Source organism: Ostrinia furnacalis, unplaced genomic scaffold, assembly GCF_004193835.3.
Source record: "Ostrinia furnacalis isolate ACB-3 unplaced genomic scaffold, ASM419383v2 OfSCF2780, whole genome shotgun sequence".
Lineage (NCBI taxonomy): Eukaryota > Metazoa > Arthropoda > Insecta > Lepidoptera > Crambidae > Ostrinia > Ostrinia furnacalis.
The window spans coordinates 207,671-229,697 of NW_021133019.1; the positions used below are offsets into that span (position 1 = coordinate 207,671).

Genomic DNA, 22,027 nt, shown 5'->3' on the forward strand with positions numbered 1-22,027 from the left:
ATGAAAGTAATAATAGGAAGTATAACATTACTACCGCATTACTCATGCCAATTGCTAGCATTTAACTTTGGTTTCATGATAATTTTAGTAATATTATAAAGCTGAAGAGTTTGTTTGTTTGTTTGTTTACTTGAACGCGCTAATCTCAGGAACTACTCGTCCGATTTGAAAAATTCTTTCAGTGTTAGAAAGCTCATTTATCGAGGAAGGCTATAGGCTATATACCATCACGATACGAGTAATAGGAGCAGAGCAACAATGAAAAATGATGCAAAAACGGGTTTTCACGCGAACGAAGTCGCGGGCACAGCTAGTTTTTCTATAAAATTTGATAGCGGCGGTGACGTAGCGCATAGCCGAGCTGTGCGGAGTGGAGAAAAGTGGAAATAATAAAATTTGATTGTTTATTCAAAACACTTCTCCGCTCCACTCCGCTCTTCTCCGCCTTGTTGGAAACCGGACCTAAGATGAATACCAAAAGTGAAATTCACAAAATGCAGCAGCTGCGGCTGCTTTAGCGGAATCTTAAAAAAAAGGAAATATTCCGCTTTAGACAGCTGCTACCGCTTTGTACCCTTCGGCGTGGAAACGCTGGGACCTTGGGGCCTTCAAAAAGCTATTCACTGAGCTTTCTCCCGCATCATCGAGGTTAGAAGGCTGGGTTCTACCTTGGCCAGCGTCTAAGCCTCGCAATTCAACGCGGAAACGCTGCCAGCCTTCTGGGCACCGCTAACCTCAATGACGGATCCGGGGATACTAAGTATAGCTAAGTATATTTTTATTTTATTTTATTTTCTGTAAATATTACTTTGTAAATAGTATTAAATTTTTTAGTTCTCTCAAAAAAAAAAATGTATGAAAAAAGATAAATACCTGGTATTCCAGCCGTCCATTTTTTTGCTCGGGCATGACGGTGTGACACAGAGCGAGCAGCCGAAAAAAATCGTGCACTTCCCGGTCGCCGCGCTTCACTGCCTCCAGGAGCGTCGAGTCGAAGAACTTGAACTCCGGCTCGTACTCCGGGTTGAACGAGAAGTCCAACGGTTCTGTGCTCTAAGAACATAACGTAGTCTTACTATTGAAGAATGCTACGTTGTTGGCATATCCGTGCTTTCCAGGGCCGGATTTACCTAGCTTTTCATTCTTCTGTAAGTATTTTTTTTTTAGCTACGACCGCGGGACACTGCTACTTTCACGCGGGGGTCCTTTTATGGTCAACGGGGCCCACGTTTACGGAGCTCTTAGGCAGTTGCCTACTCTGTCTAATGGTTAATCCAGCCCTGGTGCTTTCAGATCTATCTCTCTCTATCGCTCTTGGAGCTTTTTGAGAGAAAGAGATATAGCCGAAAATACGGATATCGTTACGGAGTTGTGTAGGAACAGATTATGCAACTATAAGCGCATCATAACTATGCACAATGAAGTGTATATTATTATTTGATATGAGCATGTTTAAGACTCGCGTTTTACTGAAGGGGATTTCATTGTACAAAGAGTACTTGTAATCTTTTGGAACAAGGTAGTATTTATTGGAGAATATTGTGCGCTTCCAAGTTGCATAATCTGTAATAATAGTTACAAGTCTTTTCGATGTAGTAAAAACCAAGAAAGAATTTATTTCTTTAGCAGACTTGTTGACTACTATTTAAATATGCAATGTTATTGTTATTTGTGTCAGAAGCATTACAAAACATAAAACAACACAAGATGCAAAGCGGAACATGCGACACACAACGAAAACACCAATATACTACACACACATACATACACAGGACACAAATACAAATAATACATTTCAATAGAAAAGTAATACATTTCAATTACCATATTTCATTAAATAGCATAATATTATAGTAGTTTTACATAGCATAAGACCCAGTATGAGAAGGAAGTTTAGATCCCTAGCATAGAAACTGTTAATGTTGGAATACAAAATAATTATAGCATTTAATAATGTTATTATAAGGACAGTATACACATTTACTTATAATATTTTAATTGTTATTAACTTTGACTTTAAGTTTGGATAGGATTATATGGCAATAGATAACTTATTAATATACCTACGTTTAGAAATAGATTATTTACTACAAAATGAATGTCGAAAGTATTATTCTTAGTCAATAAATAATACCTTAAACATATTATTTAGTTCAAAGAAGCCACGTTTTTACGCCATTTACCAGTTATTGCAAAGATGCATTAATTTTACAGCGAAAAACGTGACCTCTGCCAATCGCCCCATACCATCTCATGAATTGCTGGTATGGATAATATTTCTTACAATCCACCTCTATTATTTGAGAAGAAGGTTACACATTAAGTCAAGATAGATCGTAAGATGTTTTAGAACTTACACACAGACGCAATTTACTTTTAAAATATTTTATATTTTTATATAAAATAAATACCTTGTAGTGTACAGGCCTACAAGCTTTTGGGCATTAATAAAATAATGGACATAATTTTATTGCATCTATGTGAAATTACTTATTTTATTAGGAAATCTATTTATGACGTCAATGTGACCACAAGCGCGATATTAAATGTTATATGTATTGTATGTCAAACAAATTATTAGTCATTACATCTTTTACATAATGGTCTCACAAATTGCCGAGTACATGACAATGATATGTCATTAGTTGATTCAATTCTAATAAAGCGTTTGTGTCACGCCCTTACTAGAAGGACTTATGGCTGTCACTATGTACGAATTGTACAATATTAAAAAACAAAATTATAAACACTTTTTAAACTATTAAATTAATATAAATATAAAAATTGGTACATGGAAACAACCGTACTGATGTAGAGTATTGTTAGAACAGCTAATAACTTTTATAACTCTCTTATCCGTACAATACTGCGAGAGCAATCTATCAGAAGTGTTCTTATGAGTGAAGAATATGGTATCAAATTTATAAACAACACCTTAACATTAATCTTATATCGAGTGCCTGTTGAGTCGATCACCTGATAAACTACTCGGATTGTAAGGAAAACAGAGTAAATACCATATTCACAAACAAAACTTTTTTTTTTATATTGTCGCGTAGGACATAGTATTGTTTGTAAATATGGGTGTAAATGGGTCTGATTCTGAATTTTCTACTATAAGGCAATTTATCTTTAACTTATATTCAAGCATGATCCAAAAATACTAGCAATCGTCCAAGCAAAAAATGCCGACATTTCCTTTGCAAAGTATACTGAAACGGGCTGATAAATTGTCCATGAAGTTCTTTAAGACCGCTTTCACATTAGGGCGTCAGAAGCGCGCCAGCAGCGGATACCTGCCTTCACATTACAAAACCGCCGCTGCCACGCGTCGCTAAAGTCGCTTAAATGTGAAAGCGCTCTAATCGACTAAAGCCCGGTCCGTGAGCACGTAGAATTTTGTCCAATGACCCCTAGCTACCCATCCTTATCGCTCGCGCGTAATTATATTGCTGTCGCGACTGGCACCTGCAGTGAGTGTACGAGCGCGATAGCAACATAATTACGCGCGAGCGATAAAGGATGGGCCGATGGGGCAGCAAGGTTCTGGAATGGAGGCCGCGTACCGGAAGGCGCAGCGTGGGACGTCCACCTACAAGGTGGACCGACGACATCGTGAAGGTAGCAGGGAAGCGCTGGATGCAGGCCGCTACCAATCGATCAATGTGGAAAGCATTAGGGGAGGCCTATGTTCAGCAGTGGACGTCCTATGGCTGACATGATGATGATGATGATGATGATGATGATGATAAAGGATGGGTACTATGGGTAGCTAGGGGTCATTGGACAAAATTGTACATGCTCACGGACCAGACTATACAGTAAAAAAGCAAAATCAGGCCCTCGTATGGTAAATGTGATTGTGTCATACGTATGTGTCTGCGCGCGGGCGCCGCGCGCCGGGCGTGCTGCGGCCCTGCTCGTGCTCGAGGTCCAGCAGGCGCGCGCGCGCCGCCCCGCCCACCGAGCCCCGCCCCCCGCCGCCCCCGCTGCCCCCGCCGAGCGTCGGGCCCCGTCGCTGCACCACACACACGCTCAGTGCTCACCACACCGCCCCTACCACCCCTCAGATTACACCGATCTTGTCGCGACAAGGAACATTTTCCACGCTTTTAAGGCGCTACCTCGTAAAAGTTTTCGGCCGACTGAATGCCTCGCACACAGAGGGATAGAAATATGATTTCTCAGTGCGAGGAAAGGGACAGCAATAGCGCGCGCGGCGCGGAATAAAATAACGTAAGCAACAAAAATCGGAAATCATGTATTTATTGAAAAACCAAACACTATTTAAAGAAAATAACTCGACCAGTACTTAGAATATGTTATTACCTTACCAATATACAAAATTTGGTATTGAAATATTAGCCTATCTGCTTATAAAACGAAAAACTGAGTAATAGAAGGGTCATCTTTGGATTTTTTTTTCTATCGAGAAAATTGTTTCCATTCATGTTTCGGCTTCGACCAGACACTAGATTTATTAGTCAACTATGACATATTTCAAAATAAGAACATAAGTAATAAGAAAAGTACGATTAAAACTAATTCTGCGCTTCTTTAAAACGCCCAATATTAGCAAGGCATCACCTTAAGCGATTTTGTGAAAAATATTTATTGGCAGGTAGTCGCTAATTGCTCGTAAGATAGGCCCCCTTAATTGATATTTACTGTCCGTGGTGCATAATCTTTTCTTAAAGGTTTTAAACCTTTGTCACCTGTCATCCGCTTTGCAATGGAGGGAAGTCGAACCTTAATATTTCGAACTCCTATTTTCTTCTGATTAATTTCGTTGCGGGTCCGATGACAGTTTAACTTTCCCCCGGGACAAACTTGACCTTCATTGGTTGAGTTTTTATGGCGGTCGAGCTGTAGATCCCTGACTACACAGGAGTTGCAGTGGTGGGAACGAGATGTGGGAATAGTCCCATAGCCGCCTCAGCCGCTGCCGCTAAACAGCGCCTATTGAGTGCCGGTCGATAAGCTATCGATCGATTGCCGACACGGGTATACGACTCATTTTCAGTTAACACCATTTGACTTTGTTTATTCTGTTTTGTTATTTCGAATCATAATGTGGATGATATTATGTTATCGTATCACGAGAACGATACATGGTGTCTCGAATGTGTCCTATGATTCAGTCCGTTGCAAAACAAACATTAAAATAAAAACTCGACAACTCGTTGCCGTTATTTATCACAACGTTTTATAAGCAAATCAGATAAAATCTACGTCATTGTGAAGACATGCAATCTACTAAAGTGATCGGTGGGTGGTAGACGGTGTGACATAACTTTATGACGATTACACGTGTGCATGAATAATTACGACACGATAAGTGTACCTCTGATCTTAACGCTCATCTATTATCCATGCACTAAACTGGTAGGTAAACGAACACGACAAACAGTTTCAAACGATTCACAACATAATCCCAAAAGCGTGGGCAAACGATACAAAACATTATAATTATTATCAACTCCTAAAAATATTTTCGTATTGAATGAAAAAGAAAATAAATTCAAACTTCATGCAAAATAAATTATATTTCGTGCTGCATGGTGTTCAAAATAGTTGGTGTGACCAAATGACTTGGAAAGTAAAAATGCAACCTACATGCCGCAGGTGACTTTTGAATCTATGCCAAAGTGCTAACTGTCTATTGTAGATTAAAAATTGAGTTTTAACTTGATATAAAATTGTTTTGATACAATATTTGAGTACATACCTCTGTGAGCTCGATCGTTTCGCCCGTGGCTTCGTCTACGACGTCACCGTAACAGACTCCAGCTATAGAGCACTTATTAAACGTCATTATGTTTTGTGNCAGGCACACCCAGGGCCGGATTAACCATCTCGGGGCCCCTAGGCACAGCTCCTTTTGGGCCCCCCTTTTTTTGTCGCGGAGGATATGATTTGCGCACCGTCACCACTCCCGGCGCCCTAAAAAGGGAAAAGGACGGGTTTTACCTACTAAAACCTCCGCGGCGTTCTGTCGTAGCCCGAGTGGGGGTGTCGCGAGTATCCGGCCGTAGCCTTAGACTTCCGCGACACCACGCTACAGCGACAGCTCGCCTACACGGCGGACCCTACACGCCCCCCTTGTGGGGGTCCGACGGGAATGCCCGAAACGCCAAGCCGTTCCCGTCAGACGGAGGTGACAACGGTGCCCCCGAAGCCGCGGCCTGCTGGCCGCCACATGGGGGCAGAGTAGAACGGTCGTACAACCGCCTTCTGATGGAGCGAGAGACGGAGCGATGGGGCGAGAGGATCGTTCTCCCGCTCGCGCTCTGCTGCCTCCTTCTNACCTTACCAATATACAAAATTTGGTATTGAAATATTAGCCTATCTGCTTATAAAACGAAAAACTGAGTAATAGAAGGGTCATCTTTGGATTTTTTTTTCTATCGAGAAAATTGTTTCCATTCATGTTTCGGCTTCGACCAGACACTAGATTTATTAGTCAACTATGACATATTTCAAAATAAGAACATAAGTAATAAGAAAAGTACGATTAAAACTAATTCTGCGCTTCTTTAAAACGCCCAATATTAGCAAGGCATCACCTTAAGCGATTTTGTGAAAAATATTTATTGGCAGGTAGTCGCTAATTGCTCGTAAGATAGGCCCCCTTAATTGATATTTACTGTCCGTGGTGCATAATCTTTTCTTAAAGGTTTTAAACCTTTGTCACCTGTCATCCGCTTTGCAATGGAGGGAAGTCGAACCTTAATATTTCGAACTCCTATTTTCTTCTGATTAATTTCGTTGCGGGTCCGATGACAGTTTAACTTTCCCCCGGGACAAACTTGACCTTCATTGGTTGAGTTTTTATGGCGGTCGAGCTGTAGATCCCTGACTACACAGGAGTTGCAGTGGTGGGAACGAGATGTGGGAATAGTCCCATAGCCGCCTCAGCCGCTGCCGCTAAACAGCGCCTATTGAGTGCCGGTCGATAAGCTATCGATCGATTGCCGACACGGGTATACGACTCATTTTCAGTTAACACCATTTGACTTTGTTTATTCTGTTTTGTTATTTCGAATCATAATGTGGATGATATTATGTTATCGTATCACGAGAACGATACATGGTGTCTCGAATGTGTCCTATGATTCAGTCCGTTGCAAAACAAACATTAAAATAAAAACTCGACAACTCGTTGCCGTTATTTATCACAACGTTTTATAAGCAAATCAGATAAAATCTACGTCATTGTGAAGACATGCAATCTACTAAAGTGATCGGTGGGTGGTAGACGGTGTGACATAACTTTATGACGATTACACGTGTGCATGAATAATTACGACACGATAAGTGTACCTCTGATCTTAACGCTCATCTATTATCCATGCACTAAACTGGTAGGTAAACGAACACGACAAACAGTTTCAAACGATTCACAACATAATCCCAAAAGCGTGGGCAAACGATACAAAACATTATAATTATTATCAACTCCTAAAAATATTTTCGTATTGAATGAAAAAGAAAATAAATTCAAACTTCATGCAAAATAAATTATATTTCGTGCTGCATGGTGTTCAAAATAGTTGGTGTGACCAAATGACTTGGAAAGTAAAAATGCAACCTACATGCCGCAGGTGACTTTTGAATCTATGCCAAAGTGCTAACTGTCTATTGTAGATTAAAAATTGAGTTTTAACTTGATATAAAATTGTTTTGATACAATATTTGAGTACATACCTCTGTGAGCTCGATCGTTTCGCCCGTGGCTTCGTCTACGACGTCACCGTAACAGACTCCAGCTATAGAGCACTTATTAAACGTCATTATGTTTTGTGTTAGCGTGCCCGTTTTATCAGAAAATATATACTGGATTTGACCTGAAAATGAACGCGTATGAAAACAAGCGAACGGTGGTAAAACGACTAATTAATTTTCTTTAAAGATTTTTTAGGAACAGTTACCTTTTTGGGAGAGACAAGGTCAAAAGTGTGTTGTATAACTCAATGTGAGAATGCAAAATTATAATTTGGTGATGCAAAATTAGTATAACACTTACCGAGCTCTTCGTTCAGCGTAGTTGTCCTCGCTTTCGCCGCTGTTCCAGTCTTATCATAATACATTTTCTCATCCCAATTAATGAGAAAACTCTGTGCAAATCTTATTACCTGTAACAAAACAAATGCAAGTTTAAATAAGTTCAATTGTTTTTGGCCAGCCCCTTTGAAGATAGTGGACTGACATAGTCAGTAAGGGGGCGTCCATAAATTACGTGAGACTTTTAGGGGGGGGAGGGGGTCAACGAAAAGCTCACTATATCTCACGTGGGGGAGAGGGGGGGTCTCGGAAAATATCACGTAATTTTTCCCGCAACAAATAGAGTAAAATTGCCAGAAAACTGGGTTATTGAAGTAAAAAAAAATGATTTTTTTTATGATGTTAATGACAATTTATTCTAAACCGTCTAATCAAATTAAACTAAATTAAGGAAATTCGAAATTAAAAAAAAATGTCATCGGCTTCGCTATTGCGTAAAAAATTGGCCAAGTGCGTTTCGTGCCACGCGCAGTGTAGGGTTTCGTAGTTGTTTGTCGTTACCACTATATATTTCAGAAGCAAGCAATTACTTCATCTAACTAAAGTCACTTCATATTTTCTTTATGGAATTTTTACTGGTTAAGAAATTTTATAATACATGAGTCAAATGACTTGACTCTTAAACTAAGTAATGTATCTTAACCGTTATAGTTTTCCTTAAAAAAATTCATCCCCACTTTACATGCAGCGGAGCTACCCTTGGTTTTTTTTTTCAAAATTTTATTTTACCATTTTGTCGGCGTGAATAATATACATACCTTCACAAAATTACAACTCCCCAGTGCCAATAGTTTCCAAGCGAAACCTCGGACAGACAGACAGACATATCGAAACTATAAGGGTTCCTTGTCAGGACTACGGAACCCTAAAAAATGACATTACATACGTATGAAAATATTATGTATTCGTAGTTAAAGTAACCAATAGTCAAATTTGACAGATGTCAATTGACAAGTGGTTAAATAACAGAAAAAAATGTTTTTATAACAATGTTTAACATGACTTTTAGTACATTTTTTAACTATTAGTTTACATTTTATTAATATTTAACCATTAGTAGCAAAATTTAACAATTAGTTATTTTAACTATGAATCAAAAAACTGGTCCTAGGTTAAAGCAATTGCTTGTTGGGAAGCTACGGAACCCTGCACTGCGCGTGGTACGACACTGGGTTACTGATTTTTTCATAAAAATCTAATAGGCATTTTATTCAATATCACGTGAGATTAGGGGGGTGGGGGAGGGGGTCGGGCAAAATCTCACCAAATCTCACCAAGGGGGGCGGGGGGGTTGAAAAATAGCCAAAATTGTCTCACGTAATTTATGGACGCCCCCTAAGTTATCCAGGGATAAAATAATTAACAATTCGAATGTTTTGCAAAATTTTACAAGCGTCGAAAATCAATTCGACCGTGACCAAATTACATCATCGTGGCAAATTATCAAAAGTGCATCATTTGGATGGCCACGAAACATTAATCAAGCTCATTAACATTATCTGCTCTAGTTTCAATAGCAAAGATTTCGGAATAAGTCACAGATTACTAAATACAGTCTGTATTACACAAATTATGTAAACATCTATGGTTAGGTACTATTTTAACTCATGGATACGCGTCCCTTCTAAACCTATATCCAGGCTGTGTCAACATTAAATGCGTCGGGGATTTACCTTCACTGTAGATATAGAGCAGTGACGTAACTTCAAACATCCAAGCAAATAGATTGACTCACTAACGCCAATATGTACAGTAAAATGAATTGATTGAAATCTGAGTGTAAAATGTGACCGTAAGGCTGAAGCCAATGCTTCAATGGTTAGTGATTTATCTATTACACAAAATAATGGCATTATTATTTTGATCTTATTTTTTTAATGATTCATAGTAAACTATATGATGTCAATGGAAGTTTTTTGTTCAAGACATTTGAAGTATTTTGTGTTCAATTATTTTATTCTGCTCTTGGTTTATGTAGCAGAAAATAACACATCTCATACGGTCTAATAAAAGCCATTATGGTAGACGAAATAGGTTATATTACATGCAGTTTACTAATCAAGGTAGCCGCCTCGGCTGGGACGAGTGTGTTCCACGGCAGGCACACCTGGATTTTGATACTTATTCCACGACTCACCTCCACGGAGACGTACAGCGATATAGGCACGACTGTGTTCATGACGATGGCGTACGAGAAGAACACTAGAAATGCTATGACCACCGCGCCCGGCGCCGTCTCGGTTGGGACGAGTGTGTCCCACGACAGGCACACCTGGATATTAACACTTATTCTACGACTCACCTCCATGGAGACGTACAGCGATATACGCACGACTGTGTTCATGACGATGACGTACGAGAAGAACACTAGAAATGCTATGACCACAGCGCCCGGCGCCGTCTCGGTTGGGACGAGTGTGTCCCACGACAGGCACACCTATTGATAGACTTATTCCACGACTCACCTCCACGGGGCGTACAGCGATATAGGCACGACTGTGTTCATGGCGATGGCGTACGAGAAGAGCACGAGGAACGCTATGACCACCGCGCCCGGCGCCGCCTCGGCTGGGACGAGTGTGTCCCACGGCAGGTACACCTGGAAGTAGCGGCCCACCAGCCACTCCCACACGCCGCACGCCACCGTGCAGAATACGCACATCGACAGCAGGAAGAATACTATCTGCGGACGAGAAAAACACATGTTTAAGCTGGGTCTCCAGCGCCTGTGTTGCTCGACACACTCAACAAAAACATCTCAACATTCAACAAAATTGTCTACAAATATGTTGAATGTTGACATATTCATGGCTTTACACTAGTTTAGACTAGACTGGGGTATACCCATAGTAAAGTATCAAAAAGTCACAATTTTTATTCCGAAGTCGCATCACATGCATGGGAACGCTTAAGGCGATTAGTGTCCTCAATCCGCGTGAAATGGTCATTTTGTAAAGCCTACTCCTCTTTTACTGCTGGACAGAAATAGTTGAAAAAAATATATGTTATACAACAGTTCAAGGACTACATTTGACACGTTTGAATTTTTCCTACGTCTCTTTGTTGTGGATTAAAAAAATAAATACGGGACATCGATTTTTTACTTCAATTCCCTACTCCTCCCAAACGGCTATGTTAATTTTAAAGATTTTTGCACGAATAGATTAAGAATTCTTTCATCTTTAAATGACACGTTGCGTTTTTCAATCGAACATTACTTTCATTCATAAATTTTACTTTTGATAAATTCCGAACGTTTTGCTGTTGAGGGGGCCTTCGCGGGGTGCGGGCGGCAGTCGGCCGCTGGCCTTCAGACGGGGAGGTTGTGTTACTCGCTGCAAACTGACATTAGCGATCAAGAACCCCGCTGGCTACGCCGCGCCGTTTGAGCTGGCCGTCTCTGTTAACATACAGGACTTCGCGGTCCCGTAAGTAATCGCCCAGCAGCGCTCAAACGTACTGAGGCACTCTGTGATGTTGAAGAGTATGGTGGGATGAGGGATGGTATTGAAAGCGTTGGCTATATCGAATGATACAGCCAACACACCCTCAGCCCTCTCCCTAGCCTCCACAGTGAGGCTTTTTAGCCTCACTGTGGAGGCCTGAAGGGCGTCAACCTGTCATGTAAACCAAAGCAGTAAGTAATGCCAACGTCACGAAAATTAATTAGGTTCTACAATATCGAAATATGACGATTGAATGTGTAAACCAAAATAAGGCGAAGTTTTGAGGTGGTTTGAGTTTTGTTGCATAAAAATAATCTTTAACATTTTTTTTTTTTTTCATTTTTTTATCGGGAGTGCTGGGCCCATGGTCATAGGGGGCCCCTGGCCATAGTGGGCCCCTAGGCACTGGCCTAAAGTGCCTTATGGATAATACGGCACTGGGCACACCTATTGATAGACTTATTCTACGACTCACCTCCACGGGGCGTACAGCGATATAGGCACGACTGTGTTCATGACGATGGCGTACGAGAAGAACACTAGAAATGCTATGACCACCGCGCCCGGCGCCGCCTCGGCTGGGACGAGTGTGTCCCACGGCAGGCACACCTATTGATAGACTTATTCCACGACTCACCTCCACGGAGACGTACAGCGATATAGGCACGACTGTGTTCATGACGATATATCATCTTTCATCAATTGCCTGATTTGAGGGCCAACAAATATGCCCTCAAAGTCAGGATCCAATGTGTCTTTTCGATTTTTGGCGTAACGGCCAGATCGCTAGTTTGAGGTGGTTCTGGTAGCGGACTACCGGTAGATCTTCACTATGAGGGATCGGTCTTTTAGCTGAAGGCAGGTCAGGATACTTAATTTTACTTTTTGGTTTAATTATAATACCTTTTTTGTATCAGTAAGACAAAAATAACAATCAAATGATTGGTTCGTTGGTTCCAACCTAATCATAGGGATTGCAAAAGGCATAGATCGAGATCTTTTCGCCCACCCAGTGAAAAGACCCACACATGTAACATAACAGATGTATGGAACCCTCACTTTGTCTTGTTGTCCGATGGAAAAGCCAAAATACTGTTCATATAACTTAGTTACTAATGATGTCAAATTCCTTCGCTGAGTTTTGAAAGTAATGTCACCACAAATTTAAAAAAAACTTTTAAGGATCATTTTTGCACTTTCTTGACATTATTTAAGAATCACTTAACTCTAAAAACAGAACAAAACACTACGCTCTTCAAATAAACAATTTCTCTGAATGCGAAAGTGAAAAAAAAGGTTAATTTTTAATTTTGTGGGTAGTAGCTGTAACACGAAAACTAGACCTGATGGAATCAAAATAAATATGGAAATAAATTGAGGGTAGGTAGGTAATTTAAAATTAGCAAGCACCTTTCTTGTTACAAAATTTTGTTGACCAGTGTAATTAAACCGTTTAGAGCAATTTCTTAATCTGTGTTACATGTGACATCGACAGCAGGAAGAATACTATCTGGGGATGAGCAAAGCTACTGTTTAGATCAGCCACCCTAGACCAAGAAAGGCGAACCTAATGGCGTGCCATTAATGGCACACGCCACAATATTTAGGCATATGCATGTCACCAAATTCATTACAAAACAAAATAATAAATGATGTGTTTTGAGTTAGGGATATCGTATTTGCTCTAATTAGTTGGTGTCACTGTCGGTAAAATAAGATCCTCCTCATCATATTATTAATCTGTCATGATTTTAAACTTCTTGAAGATACAAATGCACGTGCTGTAGGCTTAATTCAAAATACTTCTTACATTTCCGTCATAAATATAGAAAAGGGACTGTTAGTTGATTTATACAACGTAATCTTTATGTGCTTTAGAATTTATGTTATGATCTACCCTCATAATAAGTGGCATGTCTATTCAACATTTGAACTCTCTCTTTATGCCAAGTTCCGTGTATATTATCTACGTCCTTGTAAATAGTGAAAAGAACATAGTGTAATTAAAATGTATTCTCATAGTGATAAACTAACATATTATAATTTGTAATACTATTGTAATGCAACTACAAAGTTTCTGGTCCACGAATTCACTAAATAACTCATAATATCGTTAGCAGTATCCTTTTTTCAAAATAAGGCCGTGACTTTGATAGCAGTTGCTCATTAATTAGCAATCAAAATTGACTGGTATTTAACCTGAATTCTGTGAATGAAATAACCTACACCTACGTAAAACCGCTTCAATGAACAACGCAAATAAATAGCGAACCTTATCAACATATTGCCTTTACTTTCTTCATAAAAAACACACTGCAACTATGCGGTAATTGATTGGAAATTTGTATCAAGTATGGTAGTAGTATGAACCTCCCAGGCTAATAAAAAATAATTCCGTGTATAAGCCCTATCGTGTCAAATCTTTCGTATGATTCCCAGTGGCCCACAGCGCGTTAAAGCAAGGTCGGCAATGTCGTCAACTAATTGCGTATTACATAAAAAACATACACATATGGGTTCTACCAATAGGTGAAAGTTTTTTTTCGACTAAAAGTGGCACTGCAAATTGAATATATAGATAAGAATTCACGCCCCATTAGTTTCACCTAATAATATTATTGCGAAACTTCTAAAAGATATATAATTCTAGCCCAGAAAATCTCATCAGTTTGCAATTACTGGTCGTCAAATTAATATAAGTTTTAGGGCTTTTATACAATGCAAGACAATTGGCGAAAAAGGAACATCATGTGGTCATAGCTTGTTTTTGCCGTACAAAATCTATTGGAGAAACGCGCAAGAGAAACTGGTGGAAGAAAAGTCATTTACCATATTGGAAGCAGCACTTATTTTATTTATTTAAAAAAATATTTACACATTGAACAGGTTACAAAAGGCGAACTACCTACATGCCATATGACATTCTCTACCAGTTTTCAAAATAAACATTTGGGCCAATCCGAAATTAGAGTACGGGACTATTCCCACCTCTAGTTTCCACCGCAACTACTGTGTAGCCAGGATCTACAGCTTGACCGCCAATAAAAACCCAACCAGTGAAGGTCAAGTTTATCCCGGGGGAAAGTTAAAGTTGAAATTAGAGTAGGCGGTAACATAATTAATTAGTGTTACTTACCCCTATAATAAGAAAATTAAGTAGCCTATCTATGCTCGTGCGCTTGAACTTGGTCTTCCCGGAGTTCTGCATCAGCTTGGTGTCCTTCCCGGCGAACACGACGACGCCGTAGCACCACGACGTGTTGCGGAGAACGCAGCCACGCAGCAGGATCTTGTCGTTGTCCAGCGAGAAGTGCTGGTCGCGCCAGCTCAACGTGCCTGGACAAAATTGCACCATGAATAACCCATTTTTGAAGACGGTTAATAAGGCTAGTGTTTACTATCAGATTTAATGAGGAAATATTAATAACACGAACACTTTATTTCATGGATGAAAAAGGCAGAAGGTCGTGTTCTCTGGTTGTCAAAGTTTGGCACTGCTTGGGGGGTTTATAAAGTTTATATCCAACGGCAGCGGACCACAGTCATGTTTGAAATTACCATACTGATCAGACTAAGTAAGTACGCGTACGCAATTCATCTGAAAAAGTCGGGATCTGATTGTGCTATTTGCAGCTTCTTGTAGGCTACTCGTAGCGATGATACTCGTTCGTATAAGAATGAAAAAAAAATGGAATGCCTGACACTATTTTTTTCAGAACAGAGGCGAGCATATGAAATCCGCAAAAATAGAGACTTAATATCACGATTTACTTTAAGGAAAATGTAAAACTGTTGTAGATAATAATGAGCCAATCTGAATGGACAAACTAAATACTTTGTATATGTCTTTATAAATGCTCTTGTCCTTTTGCAATAACCTTTTTGTATACTCGATACACAACAGTTTGTAGGCAACACAAGTTTAATGACTTATGACGTCATAGTCCTTCCTCAAAGGTTACGCTTCACTACATAGTAGATCTGTGGGGGTGTGGATTGTGATGTCACTGTTTGTTTTATCCAAACAAATAAATACCTACACATGTTGTGTTCGATCTCATATCACGTGTAGCTTTGAAATAAATAAAATCAATAGGTATCATTTTGTGTTTTATGATCTGACGATTTCGATGTAGGGGTACCTACAATCTCGTCTTCTATTTTCTGAATCTTTGCGAAAAGTTCCATCATTTTACAGTAAGAATAACATTCAAAAAATACTTTAGAACATGACTTTCATTAATGAAAATGAAGTAAATTACACAAGATAAGAGCTATGGCTCTTTCACTATTTTTGTTCCGTATTTAAATGCTATTTATTCACTTTTAACTTGCTATCATGCGTCACCACGACGACAAAATACGATGGCATTCATGAATCACAACCGATAAACAAAATTATTAGAGGCAGGAGCTCAGAATACTCGCATGAATGGGAAACAACAGTAAGTAAAGTCATTGCGAGTAGGTACTTTAAATCATATTGTTCGGCGCAATGCATTTCATGAATGCATTGCAAGCGCATTTACTAACAGGTAATGTGTAATACCGACGGATCGGTCGCTAATACATTGAAAATGTGCCAATACTCGTGGAGAACCAACTATAGAGTTCGCTAATAAATAGGTACAAACTTCGAACACCTATTGACTTCTGATTAATTTCATTGCCGGTCCCAAGACAGTTTTAGCTCGGAACTCTCTCGTTGGTATTATTGAGCGCTATATCTGTAGAAGTTGACAGTTATGGAAAAGTTCCGAGAAATCTACGTTTAATGAACCTGTGTTCTATGGAATGGCTGGACTTTACACTGATTCAGGCTATATTTACTCCGATAAACTAACCCAACAATTCCGTTTCGAGTTCAGTGACGTGAAAACTATCTAACTTAGCGTTCATTGGTCCCGTTTTGAACCTATAACCTATTATAAAAGTTTGTTTTCCTCACCTTCGAACTTATTTAGCAGGTTGTTTGGTGTTTCGCATACGATCTCGCCGTCGAACGCGCCCAGTTTGCCGTCGTCCTGGCCCATCGCGGCTGTCTCCAAAAGGCACTGGCGACATTTCAAGTTTGTCTCCCTGCAACAAAAAAATACATAATGTCACTATAAACCCTGATAGAAGAACTTAATTACATGCCCACTAATTTCCAGAAAGTAAATATGACATCTCTTGCCGAAGTCCTAATTAAATAAACGACCTTTTTTACCTTACCTACAAGGCGCAACAACTCGCTCGATAACTAGACCCTAAAGTTCTATTTTTAATTCTTAATTACTTGACCTACTTAAGGATGAGAGTACTACAATATTACAAAGGACGCCCACGGCGACTCAAGAGGAGGCAAAAGATAAAAAGACCGTGCCTAATGATAGTGATAACAATATTAATTAGGTTTGTATAACAGCAAGATCAGGTAAAATCCCAACATATAAACTGAGACTGAGACAATAAACTTTTATGCTCAAATAAGAAATTTATGTGCGCCTACATAATGTCCATAGCATGAGGATTTTAATTATATCTTTATTGTTCGCGTCATAACGTTTCAGAATACGATTAATCAACTATAACGAAGTAATAACCTTTTTCATTTAGACGAGCTGCCCCAGCTTTATAACTGTTTATTAACAAAGATTTATACCAGCCTTAACATTTTATACAAATACGATTGAAAATGTATAACTTTATTTTCTTACAGCTGGTTACAGTAACTAACTGGAAGAAAACATAATTATACAAAATGTAGAGATCACCATTAGAATTAACCGCAGAACTCACTATGTACCCTAGTACCCACTTTTGTTCATTCAATAGCACAGATTACCATTTCTTAAAGCAAAGTTACGTAAATAATTAAAGATAATGAAACATGTCAGTGTCTACTACATTAGAATTTTTAATTACGCTTTCCAAGTACCTGTCTGTTTGCCACAATAAATATGTATATAGAGAAAGTACAGAAAGTAAAATAGAACTAAATTAGTAAGGCCATAATTAAGTAGCCCAGAACCTATAATAATACTCTATTGATTTTCATAGAATACCAGATTGATAAACTACATACTTGGACAAATGACGAAGTAAATTCAGTTAGGTATTTGTCAGTACAGTAATTTGATTAATAGCTAATAGGTGTTTGTTAGATGTCTAATTAAGTTCTAAGTAACATTTTGTTATCAGGTTCTAATGTAGGTATTAACCACAATGACGAATAATGTGAAGGAAGTAAACAAAGATGATGAAGTAAGTAAGCAAACTGTCCTTTCACTGCAATCAAATCATGGTGACTCATTCACACCGTCATAAATCAGATAGTGCGTGTAGCATGTCCAGCGGAGACAAGACGTCATTACGTTAAATGCATGTCATATTCTTTTTAATAATTAATGAATGAGCACAGGTTTGACCTCCACGCGTGACCAAGCGTGGTGTAACAAACTTGAAAAAAAAAAAGAATTAACTCCTACTTATTATTCGAAATCGTAACTTTTTATTCGAGATCACATTGTGTAAGTAATACAGATTTTTCATTACAGTGAAAATTTATACGCTTGAATTGACAAGGGTCGAGTACATGGATAATGAGCGGAGATTACATACGTAATATAGATGACCCACGCTGAACTGTCCCACCAAACTCAATGACAGGGCGGCGCTACCATCGTTCAACTATATGGTTTCCAATCCAACATGGCAAAAATCGGAACCAGCGATCCGGTATTGACGGTGGCGCCCCACTGTCAATGTCATGCATAGGACAGTTCAGTATTTTGGAACTATACATTAAAACCAATGTGTAGGCATTTGTTTTACATTTTCAATCTCAAGTAAATCCAAAAAGAAATAAAAAAACCCGATCTTTAATGCTTTCTCGTGTGTTTAAATCGTATGGTTACAAAACTGTCTTCAGGATAACATGATTTATTTATTATGTAACAAAATAAACACGATTGCGAATATTTGTTATGCAAGCGTAAAAAAATATTATTATCAGATTGATGCAGGAACTGGAAGGCCTTGGTGTACATACGGATCAGTTGAAGTTTGGCAATAAGTGAAAGGGATGCAAAGGTCATCAATTTTATTCACTAGTTTCATGATAATCATAAAACACGGTCTGTTAATCAATTTTCAAATTGATTATGTAAATAATATTTGATTGATTATGTTAAATGTTATAAAAAATACATATATTTTACAAACTGCACTTTTGTTATCTCTGTGCCTCCTTCCTGACACACAAGTCTTCCTATTCAAAATCTACTCAGTAACCTAGAATCAGTGCACTTATGGGGGAGGCCTATAAAGAAATAATAAACGTTTAGGAGGAAGTCCTATTAAGTGAACTGATGATGACGATCTTCGACTTACCCATCAAGCTCAGCGGTCTCAATGTAGCAGAGCCCGTTAGGCTCCGACGTGCTGAGCAGAAGGATGTCTGCGGCGACGAACTGGTCGTTCTCCAGCCTGATGACGTCTCCCACCTGAACAGACGCCCACTTCTCCTCCACAAGCTTGCCATTGCGGAGCGTCTTCGCCCGCCGGTGGTTCACTTGCGAGTCGTTTTGGTGACGTTGCTGTAACAAAACGGACAATTACATAAGTTAGAAAGCATAAATTCCTTTAAAAGAACAATTCATTCTAGTCTTCAAAATTGATTAGTTATCAATCAAGTGTAAATTTTTTTTAGAGTAGAGTAATTGCTATTTATACTTAAACATCCTATAAAATAAAGTAACTACCCTTTTCCGATTTTTAGAGTAAATATTTATTAAATACTTTTTAATAGTAACATCATTAGGATGTTACTAAGTTTCCACATTTTGTAATGAGTGTAAATCCCTACATAAATGATAAATATTCTGGACTTCCGAACTGAAAAGAAAGGTGCCGATTGTTTGAGCAGTGTGTAATGTGTATCGATTTGTCGCGACACTAACATTGAGAGTTATTCTCACATTGCACCGGCAGGCGCTGATTATTTATAAATCTTGAATACACAAACAGCTAAAAATAGATTTAACTAATTCAAGAAACAATTCTATTCTATCTAGCTGACACATTACATCCTGAATCCTGATCCAAACTTGCAGGAGTAGCAAGATATATCGACCTGTCATAATGAACATGGACATTGCATTACTCTTTGCAAAAGTTATTCTGCTTAAAAAAATCTGTTTGTTTCTGTAACCACTGCGGCATTTATGTAGCAACTCATTGCTCGCAAAGTGACCAAGACGATAATTTGCTCATTAACACACAAAAACTAAATACTGGTTTGCATTTTGGCTATTCTCCTGTCATAATTTATACTCTTTTGAATAGTGACAAAAAGTAAAAAATTGCAAAACTTATTCGTTATGCAAAACAAGAAAACGTAACACGTCTTTGCATTCTAATCAATGCAGTCGTTGCGTACACAGCCAGCTTCTAAATCAACTTATTTTTATTTCCCTGTTATAAAAACTGTGGTCTAATATCAAAGGTTATATGGGTCGGCTGGTAGTTTTGCAAGAGAATTGATTGAACTTTAGCGGCGGAGCACTAATTACGGCGCCGTCCTTGATCCACAATAGAGGCTTATTCGCGGTCCACAACAATTTCCATGCTGGCATGAATGAGTTTACTGTCTGTTAACTCTGTTATGAATACTAGGTGCGACGGATATGGACGTTCCATTGTACATATTAACCCTATATAAGGATTTCTGTAACATGAGTAGGTATGCAGCTGCGATTTGCGATTTAACGATCAATTTAACATTTACCATATTATAAAACCCAAATCCTCATTGTCTGATATAGAAAAACTTAATAATATACTTATTTCATTTGCTTTTAACTAATTTTTTAAAGCTTAAGTACTTAAGGTTAAGTTTAAACAAATATAAGCATGTTCTCGCTCTAAGCCTAAACTATGGAACCACGGATCGAAGTTACATAATATACTGAAACAATGATCTATTATATCGATTAGTTGGTATAGTCTTAAAAGTTATATCATGGAGCACTCGGTTAAATTGATAACGATAATTTAATACATTAATGTCGCCAAATTGCACGCCGCCTATCAAATTAGTTTTATTAAATTTATCGCTCGGTGGAGTTCAGTAAATTACGGTTCTTACGAAGAGACAATTGTTCCAATTTCCAAATTCCTATCACTCCGATCATCTGTAGTGGCGATGGTGAATCAATTACCGGGCCCGCGCATTCCGCCGCGCGACTGTTGCAGTGCACGTGTTAACGCGCATCAGAAGCGCGGTATGTAGTAAATAGAGTTTGCTCATAGCAATTTCCATTCTTGACATTTTAGCGTTGAAGTGTAAAAGTCTAATAGCTATGATTATACTTCGTATCTTTGGATAAGTTTTTTTATCACAGCGGAGAAACTCTTGGCCTGAAAGATGCATCTCGTCTGAAATCTCTTTTGTCGGGTGTACTATTGAGCGTGTCCTAAATAATGAGGATTTTTTAAAATTTATTTTCCTACTTTTGTAAATAAATGTAGCGCTATTTTCAGTTAAAAAATCAAGCCTGACATAAAATTAAAACTATCAAGGCTTTAAAAATTGAGCTCGCAATTACGAGCAGACTGGTTATCTCTAAATGTTCCTGTTGCTTATGAGTTTTTGCAATCGTGTTCCACAACGAACTAAAAAAGATAAGAAAAATAGAGCCCTGTGGAATACTAATGTGTATTACTTTGTTATCGGTTATTCTTGGAATATAACATAGAATACCTATGCATACATATTTATATCATGTACATTGAACAGATTCTATACACAATGAAATGTTCTGTGTTAAACAGTGGCAGCTCAGAGAGTATACAACCAAGCGAAATATACATGAAGCGAATAATATTGTAGTTAACGAACAGCCCTTGCATTAACATAGGCTTTGTTTATATGACGTGTGCGCACGGAATCTGGCGAAGTAGGTCAGGAGAAGGGGTGGATGAACTCGCTAAGCACTTTCAATAAAATTTAATACATGATGCGGATATAACCTAATCAACTTGATGTCTACGGCAATCCACACAAATCAAATCTTTTTAGATACCGACTGATTTAACCAACACAGCTCAAGCTTCAAACTACTAAACGAATTGTGCTGAAATTTTGACACGCAGTTACCTAGTTATTATGACGGATTTTCCCAAATTCAGCCCCTAAGAGGATGAAACGGGGGTCTAAACTTTAAACCCCGTAACTTTGGACTTTAAAGTTTACCGCGGAAAAGCTACTTACAATATATTTAAACTACACTCAACATCAAATAAACCGCTCCTTCCGCGACGCGAACTTAAAAGATTTTCTTCTGACACAATCATGGTGCCCCAACAATATTGGTGTTATTTAAAAGCCCAATAAATATCCTTAAAGAAAAACACATTTAATTTCTGAATAAATGATTATCATATACCATAAACGTGACTCGAAAAGAGACCTCACTTTGGGCTCACCTCTGGGATCAATTAGACCAAATTTTATGGTTATAAAACCAAATAAT

The 22,027-nt window shown here is 38.6% G+C and overlaps 1 protein-coding gene across 1 annotated transcript in view; it reads right to left on the minus strand.

The window, feature by feature from the left end:
* The window catches only part of ATP8B (ATPase phospholipid transporting 8B), a 42,187-nt gene that overhangs the window by 12,727 nt on the left and 7,433 nt on the right, over positions 1-22,027 (minus strand). Inside the window, exons 4-11 of the mRNA XM_028309435.1 lie at positions 18,885-19,090; positions 16,459-16,589; positions 14,647-14,846; positions 10,628-10,747; positions 10,202-10,300; positions 8,027-8,135; positions 7,708-7,847; positions 874-1,053 (exon numbers count right to left, since the gene is read on the minus strand). Coding sequence (XP_028165236.1) covers positions 874-1,053; positions 7,708-7,847; positions 8,027-8,135; positions 10,202-10,300; positions 10,628-10,747; positions 14,647-14,846; positions 16,459-16,589; positions 18,885-19,090 — 1,185 coding nt within the window. The remainder of the gene's footprint in view (positions 1-873; positions 1,054-7,707; positions 7,848-8,026; positions 8,136-10,201; positions 10,301-10,627; positions 10,748-14,646; positions 14,847-16,458; positions 16,590-18,884; positions 19,091-22,027) is intronic.